The 25478-nt window shown below is 49.9% G+C and overlaps 1 protein-coding gene across 3 annotated transcripts in view; it reads left to right on the top strand.

Annotated features, from left to right (window-relative positions):
* The first annotated feature begins 3396 nt into the window (after positions 1 to 3396).
* Positions 3397 to 25478, top strand: part of SLC5A9 (solute carrier family 5 member 9) — a 57590-nt gene continuing 35508 nt past the window's right edge. Inside the window, exons 1-3 of one of the 3 annotated variants that reach the window (XM_034780033.1) lie at positions 3397 to 3906; positions 23127 to 23170; positions 24589 to 24788. In XM_034780033.1, the coding sequence (XP_034635924.1) occupies positions 24660 to 24788 (129 nt within the window). In that variant the 5' untranslated portion in view covers positions 3397 to 3906; positions 23127 to 23170; positions 24589 to 24659. Of the gene's footprint in view, positions 3907 to 23075; positions 23171 to 24588; positions 24789 to 25478 lie in introns of all 3 variants that reach the window. The other 2 variants (XM_034780031.1, XM_034780034.1) reach the window with 2 other exon arrangements.

Raw genomic sequence — 25478 nt, 5'->3', positions numbered from 1 at the left:
GGAGCATCCGCTCAAAGTATTATGTACTGTGAAACCACATAATATTGCCACAGTTTAGTCCTGAAGCAGAGCACTTTCATAAACACATTTTGATATTGAGCAAGGGAAATGACCGACTGAGAAAAAAGTCCTGTCAAATCAAGCTATAGAGAGCTCTTGTGTAAACTGCAAACCTGCCCTGCTTGAGATCAGAGGTGGGGCTTAAGTAAATATCTTCCCCTCACCCCCCCCCCACGCCCCCCAAAAAAGCCATGTGAATTTCTGATGACAGCTGCACAAACATGACTTATTATCGCAGATTTCTCAATTAAAATCAGGCGGCCCTAATTTGAGGGGAAAATAAACACAACCCTGATGCTATGCACCTTGTTTTCAAAAGGAATCAGTGTGAAGAGACACAGCAGCGGCCTTTTCACTTGTTCTCAAGTGCAAGGCTTCTCAAGATGCTGATCTCCTGACATCAGTGAATAGCTGCTGCCCCCTGATGCCGAAGTTAAGCAGAAATGTGGTTTGATACAAGCAGAGCCAGTGTGAAAGGCCAGAAGGAAAGGAAAGAAAAGCTGGGTCTTTCCGTCCATGCCACAGTGGCTGAGATGAACTAATTAATCAGTGAGATGAACTGTTTGATCTAAAACTGGTCTGTGTCACTGAAAATTGGGAGCAGATTTACCTTAAAATTAATGGTGAAATTCTTCCCAGTACTTTCCATACATTGGGGCTGTTGCCAGGACCCCAAAGGATGACTCTAATTTGAACATACAAGTGCCCACTTTCGTGTCCCTCCTGATACAGCAGAGACTGGACAATGTTCAACTGATTGTAAATGGGAATCTGTATTGAGACCGGTGGACACATACACATCCTGTGATTCTCGCTGGCTTTCCAGGTTGCAGTCTAACTAAACGCAGTCTGTGCTACATAAAGTCACCATGAGGGGTCTCCCTATACCAGTGCCTGGATTAAGCAGGGATGAAAGGGACAACTGCTACAGTAACTACAGTACAGCAACAGACATATTTGAGCTTTGGTAATGGCTCAAGAGAATTTGGTCTTTAGTTCACCATTCTGCAGCTGATCAGCTTTCTCCTCGCCCTGCCGTTATCAGATGAGTGTGAAATACAGGATTACAATCTGGCTTTAATGTGAGGTGTTTCATTAAAAAGCTAGAAACCGTGGACCAAAAAAACAGCTTTGCACACAACTTTAGTTCCAACTTTGTCCACCTTGTTTACCAGGGTTCACGCTGGGTATGTTCGTGCTACAGCTGGACACGTGCCTCCCAGCCTGGGTAGACAGACATATGCTAAAAATTGCAGTGTGGAGGTTGTGGCAGGGGCTAGCCACCCACATACAAGCCCCTCTGATCCCCTGGATCTGTTCTCAAGTGGCTAGCCTGTGCCCCTGCCAGTGCCATAATGCTCAGACTGCTATATTGAGCTTGTATCTGTCTACCCAGAGTGAGAGGCACGTGCCCAGCTGCAGTGTGGGCATATCCAATGTGGCTGGAACTCCCTATAGCACACTGCGACATCTAATGGCCGGAAAATGTCCTGCAAGTAAATGTATCATTACAGCCATGGCTGCAGTGCAGGACTCCAGAGGCCACATATGGGCACAAGGGTATCCCTGCTGTGATATATTGGAAGAGAGTAGGAAGAATGATGGAAATACTAGGCTGTATTCTGTTCACAGATGTCTGCATGCGGGGGGATGCCCCAAGATCCAAACGTTCTGGGACAAGGCAAATGATACATTTAAATGGGTGTTAGATGTAAAATGTGCATTTGCTGCACATGGAGAGCCTGTCAGAAGGCCCAGCAAAAAAAAAAATATCTGGAGGGGTTTTTATTTTTATTTTATTTTTTTTTAATGTTGCAGCAGCAAAACCAGCAAAACTCCACGGCCTCAGTTGTGGATTACAGTTCCTCAAGAGATCAAAATGCTAGCAACTATAAGGGGCAAATTTGAGACCTCATATAGATAAGACTGAGAAATGAAAGCTCATGGAACTGGTACTGGTGAATATGCTGCCTCAGCCTTTCTCTGGGGCCCCATCAATTTCTGTAGACCTGAAGCGTTTGATTTAAAAAATAAATAAATAAGTTTCTAGCCCTTCTGTCTGCCAGGAAAACCTTCTGCTTGTGAATCATTGCCATGCTGTCTGCCTGAGCTTGCAAAGAGCGAATACAGCCAGCATAGTCTTGTGGTTAAGGCACTGGTCTGGGACTCGATAGATCTGGGTTCAGCTATGTCTCTCTGCTTTTAGATTGTAAGCTCTGTGGGGCAGAGACTATCTTTTACTGTATGCGTACAGTGTCTTGCACAGTAAAAGGCTCTCGTCTTGGTTGAGGCCTTTATTACTGTGCGTTTAAGAATACGAATGACAGTGATGGGCTCAATAGAATAACTCAGAATAAACGGTTGACAACAACAGTGGAGGAAAAGGTGGGAACTGCCCCAGTTTATCTCAATGTGGCACTAACTCTGAAACCTAATGATAACAACTCAAAAGTCAGCATTTGTTGGCTCTTTCACTGAGTGCTTTAGCAAGTGTTCTAGGCTTAGGGATACAGTTTGGGACTACGGTCAGAGACTGAGGAGGGTACCACTCCTTACTTTTTCCTCCAACCTGACCCCCTCAAGCTAGAGCATGAGAACCAGGAAGTTATTTTCATTATCCAAACTGAGCTAAGTACAAGCAGAAACAAATAGTGTGAAGTATATTTAGCCCCAGGGCCTCAGCTATGGCTGAAGAATGCACAGCACAGCTCAGAAGAGGGATGCAAAGACTGAGTTCCCCCAACCTTGGGCAGATTAGGCATGGGTCCAGATCTGAGGCTGCTGGTTGGGGTGAGGGAGCAGAAAGAACCCAGCAACTCAAGGTCAGTCTGCTCCCTGCTTCTCCCCTCCCCCTGCAGCGCCATGCCTGGTAGCAGGAGGGTGGGGACAAATCCCTGCACATATTCCCCCCACATACACACCCCTGTCTAGGAAGGGGGAGAACAGGACCCCGTGGCAGCTGCTCCTCCCCCAGGCCTGGGAGTGGGAGTATGAAGACATTTGGAGCTGCAGAAGAAGGAGGAGGAGGAAAGACCCAACCCCACAGTATCATCTTTTGTAACCATCTCAAGATTTGGGGGGCAATCACTTTTGAACTTTGGGGGTTGGCCATACTGAAATCTCCACAAGGATTTCCTCACCGAGCTCCCCTTGCACGGGTGCCAACCAGTCACGGCTGCACCGAGGCCCCCGAGGGGGTGAGGGAGGGCATATAGAAAAGACAATCCAGCCAATTAGGCATTGGCTGCAGACAATTAGGGCGGTGGCTGGAATAGCCAATCATGGACCAGCCGGCCCATATAGAAGGAAGCTGCAGACCAGAGTGAGTGAGTCTGCTGCAGGGAGCCCTAGGGAGAAGACTGGTGTCCTAGAGGGCTCCTGGTGGGTAGCCAGAACTTACAGGAAGAGGGCAAAGGAGCTGGAGCCAGAGGCGGGAGCAGAAGGAACTGAAGCTGTGGGATAGTGGCCCAGGGATTAGAGACCATGTAAGGGAAGGAAGAGGCAGCAGGAAGCTGCTGGTTGCAGGGTCCCTGGGCCAAGGCCCGCAGTAGTGGGCAGGCCTGGGCCCCTTCCCCCCCGCCCCCCAGCTGCTGAAGGAACAGCCCGGCTGGGGACTGCCAAGCTGCTGTGAGGAGTGGCTGGACGCTTGTTGGAGGAGACCCCTGGAAGGGGGGGAAACCAGATGGTGACACGACCAGAAGGCCGTGTCACGAAGCAGATGCTGAGAGAAAGGAGCCGTAACGGGTCTGCAGGCGGAGGCGAAGACGGGAGAGCCACCACCACCTGAGGGTGCACCCGCTGGGACTGAGCTAATTCCTGAAATGCCCAGCAGGAGGTGCCAGTGTGGTGAGTGACCCCGTGACACTCATCTAGCCCCAACGCTATCTCCTCCTGCCTCTAAGAGCCAATGCGCCCCTGCGGCCCAGCCAGACAAGTTCTCCCACGCAGACCCTAGGCCATATGCCCAAGCAGGGACATCCATATATAGAGGGGTTCCCTTCCCACTCCGCTTTGATCCAGGTCAGAATTTATCCGGGAATACAAAACAGGCGGATGGGGGAATGAACCTGGTTTTTCTACTTTGCATTTATTGAAGAGGAACTTAATGGGCCAATACTGCCATCTGCTGTCAAGTGTGGTGAGCAGGATTATTTCACTGACATGTTTTGTGGCAGGGTGCATTCATATTTTGTCATATTCACATTCTGGCCACACACGAATCAGTTGGACATGGGTCAGCAAGCACTCAGGATCTGGGTTCCTGCTGGGGAGGAGGTCCAAGCCCAAGTCCCACTGTGACTTGGGTCCAAACCCTGTCATTTTGCAGTGTGGATGCAGCTTGAGCTCCAGTCCCACTTCAGGAGGTGTGCGTCATGCAGTGTGGACACGTTAGCACGGTTGTGAGACCCGACTCCAGCAACCGTAAACCCAGGTTTGCAATGCAGTGTGGACACTCAAGTGCGGGCTTAGAAACACCGAGTCCACAAGCCCAGGTTCCACAGAGCTGGGTTTACAGTGCAGGATAGACATACGCTCCTAATTCAACCTAGAAATTAACCATGTGATTTGCAGAAGGAATCTAGATCATAACGGCAAGGGAGATTCCTGAAAAAGCCAAACAATTCTTAAGCAAGAAAACAGTTCCCAATCCAGTAAAGCATATGCTTCACTTTGAGCACCTGAACAACCACAATGACTTCAAGGGGACTAATCTTATGTTTATAGTTGGGCACACACTTAATAGCGTTGCTGGACTGGGGCCAGTGATAGAGAATGCAACTCCACCGATCCCCTTAAAAATATGTTCCTTTCCTTTCCAGACAGCTTAGATCTGAAAAGAAGTTAGAAGCAAGTACAATTGATATTAATATTGCTAGTATTTCTCCAGTGTTTTGTATTCAATTGTGCTTAGCTTTAAAGTTACACTACTATGATCCTCCAAAGAGAGACCCTAAAACGAATACTAAAATATACCGCACAACTGGCCCCAAACAGCACTTTGATCTGTGATCTTGCTGCAGTGATGTTCAGCTGGCTCTGGATGAATTTCTCCAGTCTCACATGATATTGTGCCTTGGATGGGGAAAGAAAAATCCAGGCCCTGCAAGGAGTGGCATTGAGGTTCATTGAGTGGCATTTTTCTCAAAGCCCTAGTATACTAGTACCATCATGGGTTTCCACAAGTTCTGTAGCTCTGTGGGCCGGCCACCAGGGTGGAGGGGGAAGACAAATTTACGTAACATATGCAAAACAGTGGGCTACATTAGCATAGCATTTGGGGGTGTTGTGTTGTAAGACGTGCCATCTTTCAGATAAGATCTGAAACTGAGCTCCGACCACTTGTGCTCATCAAAGTGTTAGTGTTGCCTGCATTTAGAAATTTATCACACATCTCGTGATATTCAGTGTTTTTCCTGAAAGCCCCAGCTCCTGGAATCAGGTGATTATGTGAGATGCTCAGCTTGCATGAAAAAGAAAAGTAAACTTCTAGCCCTCGTGGTTGTGGAGAACAGCTTTAAAATGTGCCCCACAGAAATCAGAAGGCAAATAAACACTCCTCTTCCTATCGATCAGTATTTTCTTGGAGCCTGACTTGTGATTTTTTTTGGAATGCTTGGGTTGGCAGTATCGGAGCTCCCATGACACTTTCCCCAAGAGTAGAGTCCTGGCCAGATCCCAATTTGGATGATCCGATTCTGTCTATTTAAAATCCTCCCTGGACTTTCAATTGAATATGGAATTCTTGATCACTGTTGTAAATTTCTTCAATGATGCTGTGCACTAGGACATAGCTTCTACAGCCTACCCTAGATAGTTTTATACTGGGGTGCTGGACCATCGCTGTATCAACTTTGAAAAGCAGTTTGACACATTCCTCTGGATTCGGGCGCTGTTTAGGAGTATTTATTATTATTACGATCGCAGTGCTGATTAGCATTCGGGGCTATTACTGGAGAGTGCCAGAGTATTTTTTCCCAGGATTTAAACTCGGCCACGGGGCCGTTTTTCTACAGAAATAGCACCCTGGAGGGAGCTGTCATTTCTGGATGCTGATTAGCTTTTGCAAGGTTACAGCGAGCAAGACTGATTACCCTGTAGTGAGCTTGAGTTCATTCACCTAATCAGGCCAGCCCAGCGGGCAGGTGTGGGGGGAGGGAGAGAGAATGTAACCCTACCTCACAGTTTGACAACTTGGGCTGTTCCAGAGTTTTTCTCACACCCACAAGCTGTAACAATTCATTATGTTTGATTTTCATTCTTCCAGCACCAGCCTTGGCTGGTCCTTCATTCACAGCTTGTTCTAGTGACATGCAATTACTCCCAGGACTCTCTTGGCTTCAGCAGCCTCTGAGAGGCTTTGAATTTATGTATGCACCTATTTTATTTACCAAATAATCCTAAGAAATTAAGGCTCCTTCAAAAGATCTCCTGTTAAGTATACTAAGCCAAGCTAAGAAAGCATGCCCTCTTCACCCATTGTTTGAGTTGGGGATGGGCAGACCAGAGTTACTGAAGGTGGAGGCTAGAAATGAAGCAATAGTCTTGTAGCTAAGAGATGTGGATTCCATTCCCTGTTCTGCTACAGCCTTCCTGTGTGACTATGAGCACATCACTTGAGCCCTCTGTTATGATGGAAGTTGGGTGAAATAAAGTGCAAGCTGGTGAGTGTAACAGCCAACCTTCATTTAGGATAAATGTCAGAAGCAATGAAGTTCCTTGATGGAATAGATAACTGAAACAATAGGAAACACACACACACACACACACCTCCCAGAAAAATAACCCATAGGCCACATGCAAGGCTGAAATCAGAGTTCCTCCGGCATGTGGTCTGAGAGGTTTTCCTTGGGGTCTGAATGTAAACATAGGAGGCTGGGTATTGTTTGGTGGAAGTGTGTGTGTGTGCGGGGGGCAGGGCAGGGGCACACAGAATAGATGGTAACGAAGCCCCGGAAAAGCACTTGCAGTGTGACCTTGAGAAAAATCTAATAGAGAGCTTTTGAACAGATTGCTGGCTAGAAAGAGGCTTTGAACAGAGACACTGTTTCCTGCTATGTACGAAAACAGCACTTTGTACATTGTTTGTAAATAGGATTGCAGAAAAGAAATACCTGACTCCATCGTCAATTTCTCTGTCTAACAGGAACAACCTCCAACCAGGGCCGGCTCCAGGCACCAGCCCACCAAGCATCTGCTTGGGGCGGCGCCTGGAGGGGGGCGGCGCGGCGGGGCGCTCCGGCCCGAGAGCGGAGCCGCAGCGGGCTCGCCGCCCTCCCCCCGGCACTCCGGCCGGTCGGGGAGAGTGGGGCCCTGGCCGGGCTCGCCGCCCTCCCCCCGGCGCCCCTAGGGCGGCAAAAAAGCCAGAGCCAGCCCTGCCTCCAACCCTCCATATACTGACTAACTTCTTGAGCCAAAAGGTGTAACACCTTTCTTGATACCCCTTTTATAAAATCAGGATCATAACCCTTCCTTTGTCTTGTCTATTTAGATTGTAAGCTACTTGGTGCTCCTGATACAAGGAGGCCCTGACCTTGGTTGGGGCCCCCAGGTGCTATTGTGATTTCCTCACAAGTGTGGCTGGGGCTGGAATCAGTCCAGCCATGCACCAAGACGCTTGAGTCCTCTTGCAAATGTCACCTCTGCCCTGGGGGTGGGGGGGGAAAACGCTCTGATTGGCTGCCTTCTACCATCTATCTAAAAGTCCAGGGGGGATTTTTAGATAGATGGAACTGTGAGCAAAGAAACTCTTTCTTGTTCAAGCCTCTTTCCAGCCAGCACTCTGCCCAAAAGCTCTCACTTGCTCATCTCCTGGGGAAGGACAGCCAGTCAGGACTGCTGCAAGAAGCAGGTGGAACCCTGTCCTCAGGAGCCATCCTCAGAGGTGAGGAGAGAGCAGAAAGTGCTCCGCAGCTCAAGATGGCTCCCCTTTCCTCCAGGGAGCAACAGGGTGGCTTTTCTGGTCCTCCCTCCACCCTCCTGCCGCACCTGGCCTGGGAAGGGAGGGGGCAGGGTGAAGAAATCCAGGAGGAGCAACTGTGGGGCTAGGGAGCAGAACTGATGTGGAGGCTGGGAGGAGTGCGGAATTAATTGCTGGCCTTGGGGAGAGGTGGATGTGGGGCTGGGGGACACGCACACAGAGTTAATTAATTAGAATATTGGGGTCTGGGGAGAAGCTGGAAGCTCAGCACCATCAGGCAGCTAGTGGGAGCCAAAACTGCTGTATCCAATACAGGCAGGAGGGTGGGCAATTCTCTTTCACACGCAGACACACTGTGTGGGGGCGGGGGGCATTGAAAAATCCAAAGACAGCCCCAAAACACAACCCCATCTTTTCCAAATCATGAGGGTTTGGGGGTTTTTTGGGTCAATCTCATGATTTTTTAACTTTGGGGGTTGGCCCCCCAGAATACAGCTGATAAGCCCAATCCCAAATGTATCGGCAAGCACCAGGAACTTCAGGTGATTTTTTTTTAACTGATTTTTTCCTTTTGCATGAACCCTGCTCTTCTTTCCCCTCCCTCCCCCACACGCCGGCTCTGTAGAGCTGGGACTGAAAGTTTCTGTGGGCTCACAAGGGGAACGTGATTGATCAGATCTGATATTCTCTCCAGTAGAGGGCAGTGGTGCCCAGGCACGCTGCCAGCTAACACATTGCAACATCTTTATTTAGGCACTCCAGACACTCGAACAATATGTTTCTGAGCTGCAAAGGGAAAAGCTGGCCCCAGTAATGGTTGCACGCTACGGGATGCTGCTAATGTGTCATCAGTGGAGACTGAAGTGTCCTTCAGAACAGCCGCCGCTCGGTGCGCCTTGTCACAGATGGCTGGGGTGCTGCTTGACTCAGGCCTGCCTGTGGGGCTGAGCAATGTTCATTTAGCATTCGCAGCCTGCCCGCAAGTCTCTCTCCCTAATTAGGGGTGATGTAGGAAACAACACGAAGCGCGCAGACCTTTCAGTCTGATCAACGCCAGGCAGGGGTAGAGGAATGTGACGGGAGCAGAGATTTTGGGATCGGGCTGTCAAGAATCATTCCGCTGAGCACACAGTGGAAGAGGAAGACCTGTCGGAGAGGATAATTAGCCCAGCCCAGCCGTGCTGCTGGAGCGAAAAAAGTGCTGACGCACATTCCCCACCCACCCACCCCTTTTCCAAATGGGGGTTGTTCCTAATCCGTCCCTCAACTGAAACCCATTTCATCCTCCCACTTTTTGGCACGTGCCCTATGGCGAATCGTGGCTTTTGGATGTAGATGCCCCCGGGCGCCCTGCTACTGACCCACCCGGGAGCATGGTAGTGCCTGAGCATGTGGGGGTCCCATACCCGGGCGGTTGCATTGCGATGTGGGTTCCACCAACTGAGATGTACTAGGTAGGAGGAGAATGGATTAGGTCTTCGGTCGTCAGGCAATCAGTCATTCCTTGGCTGGGCCTTTATTCACTTGCGGTGATCTAAAGCAGAGCGGCTTTGCTGCCTCTCGTTAGCATCTCTCTGGATAGTGATCCAGCCAGGATCCCTGGGAACACCAGTGTCTCTTGTTTGTTCCCCACACGTTCCCGTCACAGGTAACTCCATCCTGCCTCCCCCACTCCCTGGCGTTGTTTATCATTATTTAACATTGATATTGCAACAGTGCCTAAAGGCCACAGCAGGGATGGATTGTGCCAGGAGATCGCTACAGGCTGACTGGCTCTTTAAGGGGAGAAGGGTCCAGCCCCACCCGTAACACACTTCGCTCATCTGCCCCGGTGGAGAAAATGATCCAAATCACGTGAGAGACGTGCAGCTAAACCAGGCCTTTCCTGGTGGAGAGAAGACAGAAGGGGAGACTCCAGCTACGAAGCCCTTGGAGTTGGTGCTTGAGAGAGACAAAAAAAGGACCCAAGGGATGGGGAAAGCTGAGCACTGAGGGTGGGCTGAACAGAAGACAGACTAAGAGGGAAGGGCAGGAGTGGAAGACTCTGTGTTTGTTTTAGCCTTGGATACTCTGGCAAGAGTGGGCTTTTTTTAATGACTGATTTAGCTGGAGGGCCATGTCACTGCAGCAGCCAGGCCAGGCTGGAAGATCAGGAGATCTGACCTGAATTAGGAGAGAGAGAGAGGCAGCCGCTAGCCCAAAGCCGGACAGGGTAGGCAGTGCTGTGCAAACCTATCGTTCCCCCTTTTTGATCTGAGAGGCTAGTCGGGGCCCTGGGGATGTTCCAGTTGGGATTAGAAACTGACGGACTCTGGTAGTTTCTTTGAGGCAGCCTTCTTTATTTATAAGGAATGGATGAAGTCCTGCCTCTGCGAACACAGGAAGATGCAAAACCAGGGCCGAGCGTCTTGGCTTATAGCCCCAAGCTGCTTCAGTCAGCACCAGCCCCAGCTGCCCTCTCCCTACCTTCTTCCAGGATCATGCAGTAGTAGGATTGCCAATTTTGGTTGGACATATTCCTGGAGGTTTCATCACAAGACATAATCTTAATTAAAGATTCATCTTTAATTCCTGGAGACTCCAGGACAATCCTGGAGAGGTGGCAACCCTATGCATTGGGCTTCCCCAGGCTGTCCCTCTGTCTGTCTTCCTGCAGCTTATCCTGTCTCCCTCAATCTCACCCAAACACACACAAAACATTTCCACCAATCAAAGCCCCTGCCCCTGCCTTCTTGAGCCAGGGGTTATGATATTCCGCTTCTCGTTAGCGTTCCCATGGGCCTGGGTTTTTGGGTGCAACAGCCGTCGTTTCCCCCTCCTGATCAGGGCCGGCTCCAGGCACCAGCGCAGGAAGCAGGTGCTTGGGGCGGCCAATGGAAAGGGGTGGCACGTCCGGGTCTCTGGCAGGAATTTGGCAGCGGGTCCCTCAGTCCCTCTCTTCCTCTTTGAGCTGCTGCAGAAGAATGAAGTGGCACGATTGGCTTTATCTTTCTTTTTTTTTTTCGCTTCGCCGCTTGGGGCGGCAAAAAAGCTGGAGCCAGCCCTGCTCCTGATTACAAAGCCTGTCTACATGTGTTCTGAGTGGCAGGTGGCAACCACCCCAAACCTGACCCATAACACTATCATAAATGACAATCCTTGTCCCAAAGACCATGCAGTCTAAAAGACAAGGTGGAATGACACAATCAAATGGGCCGGGGCAGCGTAGGCGCAATGAGACAACAAATACGTTAAGATGTGCACATTTTTTAGTCAGCCTCTTGTAGTGACGCTAGCCATCCATCTTGTCGTAACTCAGGCCCTGATCCTGAATGAGCTCCACACCGATTGACCCCTGCACTCCCATAGAGCCCCGTAGACTGTGGTGGGGTTCTGTTCACAGAGATGGCAGGATTGGGACAACCGGCTATAAGCTCTTCAGGGCAAGGATGGTCTCTGATTGTGTTTGTGCCCAGGACAATGAGGCACCTGAGCGGATTCTCTGGCAAACGAATAGTAAATTTCAAGTTCAGTCTGACTAAAGATGCTTCCCGGCTGAGTTTCTCAACTTTCACTTTGTTCTTGGTACGTGCGATCTCATAATCTCTCTAGTTCCACAGTCATCCTTAGTCTTCCAGGAAAAACAAGATCTGAAATTCTAATGTTTAACACAAGCAGACTTTTTAATTAAAAAAAAAACTAAGATCTTCTTTCTATATCATAAAAAAGAGCTACAAATGCATTGTTTTTCCTTTATAGATTTCCCATCTAGGAAAAACTGGCAAGGAGGTTGTGTAGTGGCTAGTTCTTCTGATTGCCTTGTGACTTTTTGACATTGTGTAGCCCATCTTTCGGTGCTGGCTCAGTTCCTGTACGATGTGTATACAGGAGAGAGGTACCTCGCAGTCTTTGGACAGTTCCAAAGTTTCTGTCACCTGCACTCATTTCGCGGTGTTGCTGGTAGTTGCTCAACCCCTGGTGTCTAAAGAAAAAAGCTACTTTGGCGGTGGTCACATCCAGTGAGACAAGGGGATAACCACACTGAGGCCGTGGACACCGGACAGGAACTCAGAAATCATTCAAACCCACCCATGCAAACAAATTAAAACAAGAACTATAAACTCCTTGTAAAGATTTGACCACAGAGACCTAGACAATCAGTAAAAATACCCAATAGTTAAAATGTTTAGAGATATTAATAATGCTTTTGAACGACTAAAAGATATGCTGGCAAGTGTACAAGGTCATCTGACACCCCCCGGATGTTCCTAAACAAAAGTGTCTCCCCCCATCAGTTCTGTCTGCCCCCAGTGTCTCAGGTATCCAGGTGGTGCGCATGGAGAGATGTTGCTGGCCTGTAAGGAAATGCTGTTAGAAACACACCTTGTTATACTGGGAATTGGCAAGCAGGACCCCCTGGGGATTGCTGGAGCAGGACTAACTGCTTGCCCGCTTCTGGGATGGTGCTGACAGTCGTTAAAGCTTGGAACCCACGAGCTCAGTGGCCAGGAGGTCGGGTCTCTGGTGTGGGCTGACTGCAGGGCAAGCAGGCTGCAGGCAGTGGCAGGGGAGCCAGGCTGTCTCCTGTTGCTGGCAGGCTGGCGGCAGGAGGGACAGCTTGTTCTCTCCTGCGGCGTTTTTTGCAGGCTGAGGTTCCAGCAGGCCCGTTGCTGGCCCTGGAAGTGATGTGCTGGAAGGCTGGAGGGAGACCGCCTCTCCTCTCCTCTCCCCGGCTGGTCTCTCTCAGGCGGAGGGAAAGCCGGACTATTCACAGCTTCCCTCCTGCTTCCCCAAGCACCTGGGACTCTGCACAAGGCCAGAGACTGCCTGGCTGTCTTCTGCCCTCTACTCAGGGGTGACAGAGGGCTGCGGGGGGGTCACATCCCCCTCCTGTTCCCTTCTGCTGCCAGGGAAATCACCAGCACAAGGCTCTGTTGCAGACCCCACGGGGGCCCCAAAGGCACGTCTGTTCTCTTCCGGCACCGTCCTCTTGCTCCAGGGGTGGGGGCTACCACTGTAGGATTTAGGTTATAAATACCCATAACCTCCCCTCTCTGGAAGCTAGCACCTAGGGGATGTTATGTCCCGTGACAACTCTCACTCCACTGAGATCCTGGCAGGGTTTAAACACGAGAGTGAGTGGCATCCATCACACCAAGGGTCCTTCTCCTTGAGTCACCAAAAGTTGTGCCCTTGTTAATACCAATCTCTCAAAGGCTTGTTCTCGGACTGAGCAATCACTCCGTAAATATGACACGATGGGTTCCCACTCACTTTCCCTCTCAGTTTCAACCAAGCTAAATCGACTCTTTCCTAAAATGATTTTTCTAGCTGGCCACGGCTGCAAACTCAACCTGAAACCCTGACCGTGTCCTTCCTCCTTCATCTATCAGCGGTAATGAAGACTTCGCTGTGTGGGGAATGAGGCAGAGTAGAATCAGGTTTAGTCACCTGTAACTGGGTTGGTTCAGCAGGGCTTTGGTTGTGTCACTAAGTGAGCAGATGGGAGTGGAAGTCACATGTTTGAGCCAGATTTCACTCTCAGTTACCCCAACCTACAGTGACTCAGTTGACATCCACAGTCCCAATTACATGACAATCAATGCACAGTGACTTCATGGAAGCAATGATCTCGGTAGTTACACGGAGTCAGTCCAGGGAAACACCACTGCACTCGGCATGCTGAATTCTAGGCTCACGCCGAGTTTATGCCAGTGAGCTCCTATTGGCTTGATGGAGTTATACCTGATTTACGCTGGTGCAAGGAAGACCAGAATCAATCCCGATCAAGTTACTTCATATTTACGCTGATGCACAATAACTGAGATCAGAATGAGGCAGAAAGAGGACGCTTTAATTGCATTCACTTCTCTGACATCAATGGAGCTATGGCAAATTACCCCAGCTCATGTTCTGACCAATAGTATCTAGAGGCATTTAGTCCCTCTCTGAGTGTTTTTGGCCGTGAAAAGCATTTTGCTAGTGACCATGATGATCTCCTGCAGGAAACATGGTGACCTTGCACTGCATGATGTGCCAGATGGACATGTCTGTGGACATACGGGCAGGATAGGCCTGGAAAGATTGTCTTGCATGCTGACTGTGCTGGCATCGCCTCTGACAATTAGCATGCCCCGAAGGGAGAGAGAGATTCTGGAAGCCGACAGGCACTTTACAGCCAGAAACACGATGCCCAAAGTTTGGGGGACACGCTGTGTTTCCAGGACTAATACCCGGGCAGTCACTTTCTGATTTCAGCACCTGACCAGCCTGTACACGAGACACTGGAGAAAACTTTGGCTCCTCTATGTAATGGAGGGGAAACTAAGCGCTAATGGTGGTGCAGACTTAATACCATGAAGCTTGATTGCTGTAATGCTCTCTCAGTTGGAGCTCACAGCAGGGTCCCTCCTTGGCTTGAGCTACCATGACCAGGAATCACCCCCCTCCTCCCATTTGATGCTGACTGCTGAGGAAGAGATGAATGGGCTTGGAGCTGGCCCTGTTGCTTTTCATGGCCTTTCCTTGTGTAGAAAGGACCTCCTAGGGCAGTGGTTCTCAAAGCTGGTCCGCCACTTGTTCAGGGAAAGTCCCTGGCAGGCCGGGCCGGTTTGTTTACCTGCCGCATCCACAGGTTCGGCCGATCGCGGCTCCCACTGGCCGTGGTTCGCCGCTCCAAGTCAATGGGGGCTGCGGGAAGTGGCATGGGCCGAGGGACTTGCTGACCGCCCTTCCTGCAGCCCCCATTGGCTTGGAGTGAACCGCAGCCACTGGGAGCCATGATCTGCCGAACCTGCGGACACGGCAGGTAAATAAACCGGCCCGGCCCGTCAGGGGCTTTCCCCGAACAAGCGGCGGACCGGCTTTGAGAACCACTGTCCCAGGGCACGTCCACCCAGCCCACAGCAGTGAGCTTCGCAGCCCAGTTTGACAGACTGGGGCTCGCACTAGTGCTCTAAAAAGAGCTGTGTAAAAAGACCACACTTTGAAGATGCGACTCGAAGTGGTGCCCAGTTGTCTGTAGCCTAGTGGGAGTGGTGGGCTTCAGAGCCGAGCTGCAACCTCAAAGCACTGTCTACACAGCTATTTTTAGAGCACTAGCAGGAGTCCCACAATCCCAAGGCTGTTGACCCAGGCTGGAAGACTTGCTGCCACGGGCCGTGTAGCTGTACCCCTAGAGTCTTGGCCCTATGGTCCAAGCACCACCTGCTATTTAAGGATCCTCGTGTAACCCCTCTAGGCTGGAAGGCGGTTTTTCATTCTGCTCTCTGATGATCCCCTCAAGAGAGGCTGTGAGGCAACCATCGATCCACTGGATCATGGTGTACATGCAAGAGGTGTAGCCAGATGTGTGATGAATCCACGTGTGACTGACAAGCCCAATTCGAGAGCAACGCTGCTTGTTACAAGTTTCCCAGATCCATGTATTGTCTGAGTTCTCCAAGATTACAGCACGCGGCTTTCTTCTTTCTCACTTTGCTTCCATCCTCCCGGCTGAACAGGATTCTGTGCACGCCTCACAGCTTTCTACATTGGTTTCATATCACTTTTATACACATCGTGACACCACCATAAAGGGCGACCCCGCTTTCTAGAGCCATCACGAACCTCACTGTACAAAATATTCTTAGGGATACAGTCTCCTTCTATTCTTCTGACGTGACCAAGCCCTCCTCTTCTTATTAAGAGGGTATGAACTTAATAAAGGGTCTGATCCTGCTAAATTACTATCCACTAAGACTGAGCTAAATCAGGGCCAGACGCTGAGCTCAGCTCCACTGATGTCATTTCAGTTGGATCGCTATGGATGGAAACTAAATTTACACCAGATCGGAATTTGATTTTACTCAAGCTAAACTCCCAATAAGCAAAGACTAAGAAAAAACAAAGGGTCAGATGAACTACCCAACACTCCAAAAAACCCCAAAGGAAGGAATTAATAATCATGCCTTAGGTAGGAGGTTAGGTGTGCGATTGTCCTGTTGGATTGTCCTGGCTATGCTGTCATTTGTAGATATGTTCGTTCTCAATACATTTATAAAGCCACTAATTATCACCGGAGCTGTTTGCTGACGGTCCTGAAGTAGCTCCATAATGAAGAGGAAGCCCATGTATTTGTTAGCCTATGGAAAATAATTGCCTGTCACTTACAAACATCCTTTGCCCTGAAACACTTGCTCTTTAACACTTTTTTAGCTACACTTCTTGTAATGCCACTTGCAATTTCCATACCCTCAAAGGTTTCTTTCTCTGCTGCTGTGACGTGAGCTGAAAACTATACTCCTCAAGAGGAGACAAATGTCCTGCCAGTTTTGCTGTTGTGAAAGGAGAGCAAATAATATTAAACATAGTTGTATTGGTGTAGCAAGACCTCACAGGGGCAGATCTACTGAAGTCAGTAGAGTTGGGCTGATTTACATCACACCCGCGCTGGCCCTGTAACATTTGTGGCAAAGTCTCACACGTCGCACTAGGTGAGGGAAGTTACATTACCCCGTCGCATGCTAGCTCTGTTAAACTTTTACTGTTTCCGGTGCCTGTGACATTAACACTGATCACCACCTCAGCCTCTGTTGATGCGGGGCGGGGCCCACACCTTTGCTCAGGTAATTGACTCAGATGGTAATTTAATGTCAAGGCGAGCCAGGGAACATGAGATAAATACTACCGCTGGACAAAGCCAACCTGTCAGAAGTCCCAGGTTAAGGTTCGCTGCTCAACGCGTACACAATAAGCCGTCTTTCTGGATGGGTGGCTTGGAATGGATTGGCAATGTGGATGTAAACACTCAGAGCCAAAGTAAATGTGGAGCAAAACAAGTTCATGTCACAGGGCCGGTGCTGGAGGAGGAGGGAAACTGGATTGCCTCATGGGCGTGCCTCTGTTTTGCCGTGCCTCCCTCAGGGCACTCCGCCTCTGCATCAAGAACCAAAAGGAAACTGAGGTTATGGGAATACACAGTCCCAGAAGGAAACCCACAGGAGACTGGCTCAAGGTATTGTACACTTTTGAGGCATATTAACAATTACCAGAATTCCTCTCTAGATCAGGAAGGAACTTTATGCACCACAATGCTATTGTCTTTGCACCTTGTGCTCCCCTGTTAACTAGGGTGACCAGACAGCAAATGTGAAAAATCGGGAGGGGGGGTAATAGGAGCCCATATAAGAAAAAGACCCCAAAATCAGGACTGTCCCTATAAAATCGGGACATCTGATCACCCTACCTGTTAACAGTGAGGGTAACAGACAGGCCAATGTAAATCAGTGTAGCAATGCCGCTGTCAATTGAGAGATGCCAGTTTTCACCAGCGGAGGGTCTCAGCCCTGCATATGTAACTGACAGTCATTATACTTCAGTGGGTTGGAATCTTTTGTGGTTGAAACGCCTCTTTTGGATAATGGATTTGGTTGGTGGTTTGTTTGGGGTTTTTTGGGGGGGGGAGTTTTTGCTAGGAAGCCTTTTACAAATGAGGCTTATTTGGGGGAAAGTAATTGATTATCAGCCTGCATTTCCAAGAAAACTACTCTGGGAGCTCTAAGGGATCTTGAAGTGTTAGCATATTGGCACAGAGTGGGGTAGCTGTGAGTCAGCCCATGGTGTGATGGGGATTGGTGAGGGAGGGGGGGAGAGACAGAGCACAGATAAGAAGAACTAGAGTGCTGCCAAAAATGGCTCCTTGTAGGGAGGAGAAGAGCAGGCAAGCGCTGCCTTGGCACAACTCAGCTCCTCGGCAGGAAACACTTCCTTGAAAAAGCAATGGACCCATTTGCAATCAGATGAAATGAATTTCAAATAGCAACCTGGCAAGGGTGTGTTCTCATTCTTCGGGCAGGGCTCCTTCCAGAGCTGAGGGTCTCTGCAGGGGGTTAGCAAGCCCGGCCTTGCATCCCATTCCCTGAGCCAGCCGACTGCCATTTGTAATGTTCGGCTTGGGAAAAGCCCGCTGTGCTCGAGGGCTCTGTGGGTGTGCGAGTGGGCTACCCTTAGAGAGGGGTCACACCCGTAATGGAGCAACAGAGGAACCTTTCTTTTCAGGAAAGGGCTGATCCTGAGAGGTGCTGAGCATCTGGGCCCCATTCGGGGCCAACTCCAGAAGTGCCTTGATTTGGGGGAGATTCTTGTTTTTATTTTGTGGTTGCTGTAGTGCCTTGCAGCCCTGCTCACGTGCTAGGCGCTGTAGATACAGAATTTAATTCAATGGAAGCTGCGGCTGCTTGGCGTGTCTCCAGATTAGGCGCTTATGCACAGCATGAGATCAATGGACTCAAATCTCATGCACAAGCGTGCACTGCAGTTGCCTGCCGGGGCCAGGAAGGAAATCCACCCACTTGGTCGATTGTCTAGTGTTGCCCAGTTAGCAAAGTGCATTCTGGAGCTGGAATGCTGTGTATTCAATGGGTATTGGGGCCAGGATACTGGACTGCATGCAGGGCCGGCTCTAGCTTTTTTGCCGCCCCAGGCAAAATTAAAAAAAAAAGGCGGATGGACTGCCGAAGCAAAAAAAAAAAAACGGCAGCTGCAGGGAGAGCGTGGAGGGCGGTCAAGGCGGCTTGCAGGGGAGTGAAGGGCGGCACCCGCCCGCTCCCTCTGCCCATGGGCAGCCCTCTGGCCGTAGGGTGCCTCTCCCGGCCAGGCAGGCTGAGCCAGCCCCTCTCCCTGGGGGCTGCAGGAGGTGCTGGCTCAGCCGCTCCTTTAAAGGCGGGTTGGCCGGGCCGGGCTCAGAGTGGCGCGGGAGGCGGAGGCTGGTGCAGGCGGCGGGGAATGGCGCGTCCCGGGGAGCCCGGCGGCACGGTGAGTGGCGGGGATCGCTAGTTCCTGCCCCTGCAGGGCTGGGCTGGCTGCCCCCAAATTGGCCAGAATGCCGCCCCTTACAATGTGCCGCCCCAGGCATGTGCTTTCTCGTCTGGTGCCTGGAACCGGCCCTGACTGCATGGCTCTCAGGGGCCTGCTTGGCCATAGCAGAGTCTATGTGCCTGAAGACTCCAGGCACCATCCAGCCCTGGTATCCTCAGGCACAACTGTGCCAAAGCCAATTGAATGGTTCCCACTTAGGCCCAGGCTGGATTTTGCCCTACGTGCTGAGAGGCTGGTTCTTTGGCGTTTAGAGCCACCCAGAGTTCTAGGATCGTTGTTACTCACCTGGGGACTCGGAGACAGGGTTTCTAATGAGTGCGTGCACGTGCGTGTGTGTGTGAATGTGCCTGGCAAGCGTGTGCCCACTGCACAACGTGCAGACTCAAGCAGGGGCTGTGTATACAACCAGGTGTGCACAAAAGTGTGCAGGCACGATTGAAAATCCAGGCCTCTGTAGCCGTCTCTCTAGAATCCGCGGCAGAGCCTGAACCCGGGGACCTCAGCACAAGACTCTTCCGTCTACCGTAAGGGAGCAGCTCCATGGTCGGGAATTCTTCAACAAACGTGTTAGTCGGAAAAGGGGCAATTTGTCGGAACAGAATCTTTCCCTCAGCAAGGATCAGCTTTGATCACTTCCCCAGGCTGATTTGTTTTTTTCAAGTTTCAAAATTGTTTTGAAACGTCCCCTTTTGAAACCAAAAGTTCCATTTTTAGGATCCAAAATGATTTTTTGTTTCACAGTGAAATTTAATTTATAGTAAAAAAAAAAATGGAAAAGGTTGAAATGGAATTAAACACTTGGATTGAGATTTTGCGGGTTTTTGTTTCGGGATGGGGAACACTGAAATCTTGAAAATCCTCCTGGGACAGGAATAGCATCTCCCCCAGCACTCTCCGTTACTAGGCCGGAGCAGTAGACTCTTCTCATTCTATGCAGGCAAAAACCCTGCTGGGATAGGGTAAGTTACAGGTCATCTTTGCTGCTGGGAGGGAAGCTTCCAAATCTGGAATAGTAACCGACCGGACCTTTTATTATTATTTAAAGCTGCTGGGGACTGAGCTCCTGAAAACAAGGGCTGGGTATCTTTTGGCTACAACCCCGCATTAGTGTGTGAGCACTGGCAATGCGCCTACATCCTGACCCAGCACACTGCCATTTTATCCAAATCCCCCTGACCAGTCACAACCCAGACGTGGGTTACGTGGTATCCGTGTTACGTGGTATCCGTGTCACGTGGTATCTGTGTTACGTGACTTTGGGAGGAGGAGAAGTAGCCACTGGAGACTGGATTGACCCAGCAGTTTGGAGATCTTTGAACACTGGCATTTCGGTCATGGACCTAATTGGAGGTGCTGACGTTCAAGCTGGGGTGCACTTCTCCAGTGCCACTCCCTTCTGACATAGATGCGGCCTCTCTACATTATGGGTTAGTCTGGGCATAGCTACAGTGATGCAACCCACCCTGTGCAGACAAGACCTAATTCTTAGCCAGTGAGGTGCTAGGGAAGAGGTTTCGCTGCACTTTGAATCACCGCAGTGAAAATCTTCTGTGCAAGTGTAACCCACTCTCGAGTGCATGTTACCAGGTGGCCCCTCTGTGCCTCATTTGCAGAGGCTGTGAGTCTGTTACTGCCCTCCTTGGAGTGGCTTGGCTCTTTAGCTCAAGCTGTAGCCACTCACACTGACACTCAGGAGGTCCCTGGCTCGCTCCATGATGTGTCAGCCAAGAAGGTGGCCCGGCTGTCCCACAAGCCCATCAGTTCCATGATGGCCAGGGAGACTTCCCCATTGTGAAAAATCAAGCCGACATCTATGATGATGTGAGAGTGACCCACCCAGCAATTTACTCCCACATCTTTATGGTCTCACACTCCAGGAGCTCCCAGCCCTCTTTGCTTCCTCCCTCCACTTCGAACCAACAGCACCGGGCAGCTCTTAAAGGGCTTCAGATACATTCCTTATTTCTCCCTCCAGGCCTACAGCTGGTGAAACTGAGGCAACCCATTTAAGTGACTCCCCCTTTGTCAGTGACAAAGCTGTTAAGAATCAGGAATGTTGAGGGCTGGTTTCCTGCTCTAGCCACTAGCCCTGCTCCATCACCTTCATTCTCCTTGTATTGTTTGAGCAGCAGGCAGGCTGCAGCAGATGTATCAGGGCAGTTCCAGCTGCTCTTTGACTGTGTTGCATTCCTTTCGTTCCTTTCCCCAGCGGAGAGGACTACCCTGAAGACAATGGAAGCAGGAGCCTGGTGGCTTGAGATTGACAGGATACAGGGCTGCACACCCATAAACGCAGAAGTCCTCCCACGCCAGCCAGGAAATGTCCCGAGCGGCACCAGGTGGCCTGTGGCACTGACAGGATGTAGTGAAGGAACTGGAGATACCAGCTTGCCACACCTTAGAGCAATTACAGCTCCCTGACAAACCCAGAGTGATCTATGCCTGCTCCCCCTACTAACGCCCAGAGACAGCTGCTTTCCCAGGTTTCAGAGTAGCAGCCGTGTTAGTCTGTATCCGCAAAAAGAAGAACAGGAGTACTTGTGGCACCTTAGAGACTAACAAATTTATTAGAGCATAAGCTTTCGTGGACTACAGCCCACTTCTTCGGATGCATATAGAATGGAACATATATTGAGGAGATATATATACACACATACAGAGAGCCCCCAACTAAAACCTCTCCAGCGCATCATCAGAGATCTACAACCTATCCTGAAAGATGATCCTTTACTCTCACAGATCTTGGGAGACAGACCTGTCCTCGCTTACAGACAACCCCCCAACCTAAAGCAAATACTCACCAGCAACCACACATCACTGAACAAAACCACTAACCCAGGAACCTATCCTTGTAACAAACCCCGATGCCAACTCTGTCCACATATCTATTCAAGTGACATCATCATAGGACCTAATCACATCAGCCATACCATCAGGGGCTCGTTCACCTGCACATCTACCAATGTGATATATGCCATCATGTGCCAGCAATGCCCCTCTGCCATGTACATTGGCCAAACCGGACAGTCTCTACGCAAAAGAATTAATGGACATAAATCTGACATCAGGAATCAAAATACTCAAAAACCAGTGGGAGAACACTTTAACCTGTCTGGTCATTCAGTGACAGACCTGCGGGTGGCTATATTACAACAGAAAAACTTCAAAAACAGACTCCAACGAGAGACTGCTGAGCTAGAATTGATATGCAAACTAGACACAATCAACTCCGGTTTGAATAAGGACTGGGAATGGCTGAGCCATTACGAACATTGAATCTATCTCCCCTTGTAAGTACTCTCACACTTCTTATCAAACTGTCTGTACTGGGCTAGCTTGATTATCACTTCAAAAGTTTTTTTTCTCTTAATTAATTGGCCTCTCAGAGTTGGTAAGACAACTCCCACCTGTTTATGCTCTCTGTATGTGTGTATATAGATCTCCTCAATATATGTTCCATTCTATATGCATCCGAAGAAGTGGGCTGTAGTCCACGAAAGCTTATGCTCTAATAAATTTGTTAGTCTCTAAGGTGCCACAAGTACTCCTGTTCTTCTTTCTGCTTTCCCAGGTTCATTCCCCAGCTCTTTGCCTGTGACTGTACTTGATGCTCATGCAAGTCAGGCGAGTTAACTCCATCAGTGCCAAACATGTATGTGACAGGCTCCCTAGATAAGGCAATACAAATGCTACTCCCTCTGCCTTGCTATCCGCATTTAATTCCCGTTGATGGGAATGGAATTTCCTGTTGATGGGAATGGAATTTATTGAGCGGTCCGGGGTCGCCATGTGCTGTTTGATTTGATGTCAGGTAGCGGAATACAATCATAATTAAGAGCTTATATTCCTACAGATAGCACTTTTCCTCCTGAAAGATCAGGAAGCCCCTTGCAAACTGCACAGAAATCACTCGAATAATCAATAATCATAATACTACTTTTCCCACTGCTGAAATGCAGCTAGTTCTGGTGTGGAACTCTGCGGCTTTTCGCAACACATCAAAACGACACACAGCCGCTTAAGGCAGGAAAAAAGGCTGAATCCCAAACCTAATTTGTACTGCAAGGGGGAAGCAGGGAAAAGTAAACATGCAAATTGGCCAGGACGTATGGCCCTGCTGTGGAGAACTGTGCCAGGGGATTTTTAAGGACTGCAGGTAGTTAGGCTCTCAGGTTGGTGTCTCATTAACTTGGGTGAATTTGCCAACAAGACTATTTGCTTATAAAGGGCCTGAAAGAAATGTGTTTTGTCTAAATAACAGGTGCTGGACTCTCATTCAATTCTACTTTCTGTTCTCTTCTTCGTGCACCAGGTGGCACTGTGCCATGTATGAATATGTGCCGGCAGCACTCAGGGGTACGTTTTTGTTTCACCTTCCAGTTATTTTAAAAAAGAAGTTGATGGGGTTTGTGTTTTTTTTTTTAAAGCTAAATGTAGGACCCTACGTGGCTGTTTTAAATATGCACCCTGCAGCTGTCAGGACCCTGAGCCTGATCCAACTCCCGTAGAATGGAAAGGCCAACCACAAGCATTCAAATATCATTTCAGTCCCGTCCACCACCACCCCCAACCAATAAGCTTGCCTTTAAAATCATGAATTTAAAATAATAATACTACCTCGTGGGTTCTCTTTATTTTCCTTCTAATTTTTGAGCCTATAAGTCATCCTTGGGTCACATTTTCAAGCTTTTCTCTGCAGCCACAATGGCGGGAAATGTCCTTTTTTTATAATAACCGCTGCTGTTCTCACTTAATCACAGGACTCCAGCAGCTGGGGATAGAATCATGAGTGTTGGAGATGTCACTTCAACAGCAGTCAGAACTAGCGTCACCAACCCTCCCGGTTTTGCCGGGGGTCTCCTGGAATCAAACCCTATCTCCCAGAGGCTACAGAAGCCAATCAGTGAGATTTTAGGCCGCTAAAAGTCCGGCAGCGCAGCAGGGCTAAGACGGGCTCCCTGCCTGCCCTGGCTCTGCGCTGCTCCCAAAAGCAGCCTGCATTTCCCTGCAGCCCCTGGGGGGCAGGGAGTCTCAACGTGCTGCCCCAGCACCGACTCCGCAGTTCCCATTGGCCAGGAACTGCAGCCAATGGGAGCTGTGGGGGTGGTGCCTGCCTGGAGCTTGCCTAAGCCCCGCTGTGTCGCCACCCGGGAGCCTCCCTAGGTAAGTGCCTCCCTGCCAGAGCCCGCACCCAGACCCCCCTGCTCCAGCCCTGAGCCCCCTCCCACACCAAACTCCCTCCCAGAGCCCGCACCCCCGCAAACAACAGCAGCATGTTTGGGTTTGTGTGATTAGACAATTGGCAGCCCTCGTCGGAACAGGCCCTGTACAATTTATTCTATGTATTGTGATGGCACCTCAGAGTGCAGAAAGTTGGCCCGCTGCCCCAATCTAAGTATGTTGTGGGAAGATCTAGTCCCAGCATGTTGTAGGTTCAGTTATATTTCCCCAGCCCCTATTCTTGCAGTGATTCCTGTTTGGTACCCACCAAAATAAACGTGACATCCTAAGTCCATTTATTTGTTAATTTGAGGTCTTTCAAGTCCCTTTAATCCTGATTCCCTGAACTGGCTTATCTGAGCCACCTTCCAAACCCTGCCGTCCTTAGCTCGGCAGGTTACGAGGCAGGGCTGAGATGACTGGCTCAGTACAGGATGCCTATGCATGCTGCAGACCGGGATCTGTCAATTGCCAGTGTGCCAACAGTGTTATCTGCCACCCTGTGTTTCTCGATTTCCCCTCTGACACTCTCCCAACCCTGTTAATTATTAAAGGAGAATAATGAAGGAAAACGTACATCAAAGTCCAGTGTGAGAGAGAGACAATCAGCAGTATATTTGCAGCCATGAGCCAGCCCACCCCGGCCACCACAGAGCCACCTGGCCAGCCTGGCCAGAGTAACTTTGCCTTCGAGGTTGTGGACATCGTTGTTGTCGTCATCTATTTTGTCTTCGTCCTTGCCGTTGGGATATGGGTGAGTCCAGGAGCTCAGTGATTTGCTTCCATTAGGGGACAGAAGACAGGCAGTGTGTGTAATCAGCTATGGGCCTCTCCTGTGTGCAAAGATATCTGCTTATAATCCACCTGCTTTTTTATTTGTGCATAGTACTTTCGTAGGGCCAGATAGTAGGAGGCTTTGACTAGTATGCTAGGGGGTAGAGAGTAGGAACACTTTCCCCCACATTGCCATGCAGCTCCGATTCCATTCCTTGCAATCCCTGAATAGCACTGAGGGAAGGGTACTGCCGCCAGAATTGCTAAGTATCCCATAATGGACTGGGGAAAAGAGGTGAGGCTCCCCGTGGAATGGCTGCGGAAAGGCGAACTGGGAGACTTTTCTGGCCTAAGAGGGGGAATGAAGCGAAAAGGACTGAATCGGGCATTGGAAAATTTGGAAAGACGATTATTAGTTGATCCCTATTTTCTTTGACCCAGCGGCCTGTCAGGGGAAGTCGTTTTGTTCTCCTAACATGTGCACTCACTGGGAGGTTGTTAAATGGATTCAGAAGCCCCATCACCCAGCCAGAGGGCAGCTTCTACCCAAGCCAGGCAGCCAACATACCTAGGAATGGGGAGAAGGAAAATGGAGGAGCTAGGCCATCACTCCGCACCCCCAGTCTCCGGTGCCCCATGCATCTGCTGCAAGCAAGGACCAAAGCTGCTC

The sequence above is a fragment of the Trachemys scripta genome, chromosome 8 (genome assembly GCF_013100865.1).
Source record: "Trachemys scripta elegans isolate TJP31775 chromosome 8, CAS_Tse_1.0, whole genome shotgun sequence".
In the NCBI taxonomy this organism is placed as follows: Eukaryota; Metazoa; Chordata; order Testudines; family Emydidae; genus Trachemys; species Trachemys scripta.
The sequence above is the reverse complement of the archived record's forward strand: the minus strand, read 5'-3'. Positions and strand labels throughout refer to the sequence as shown.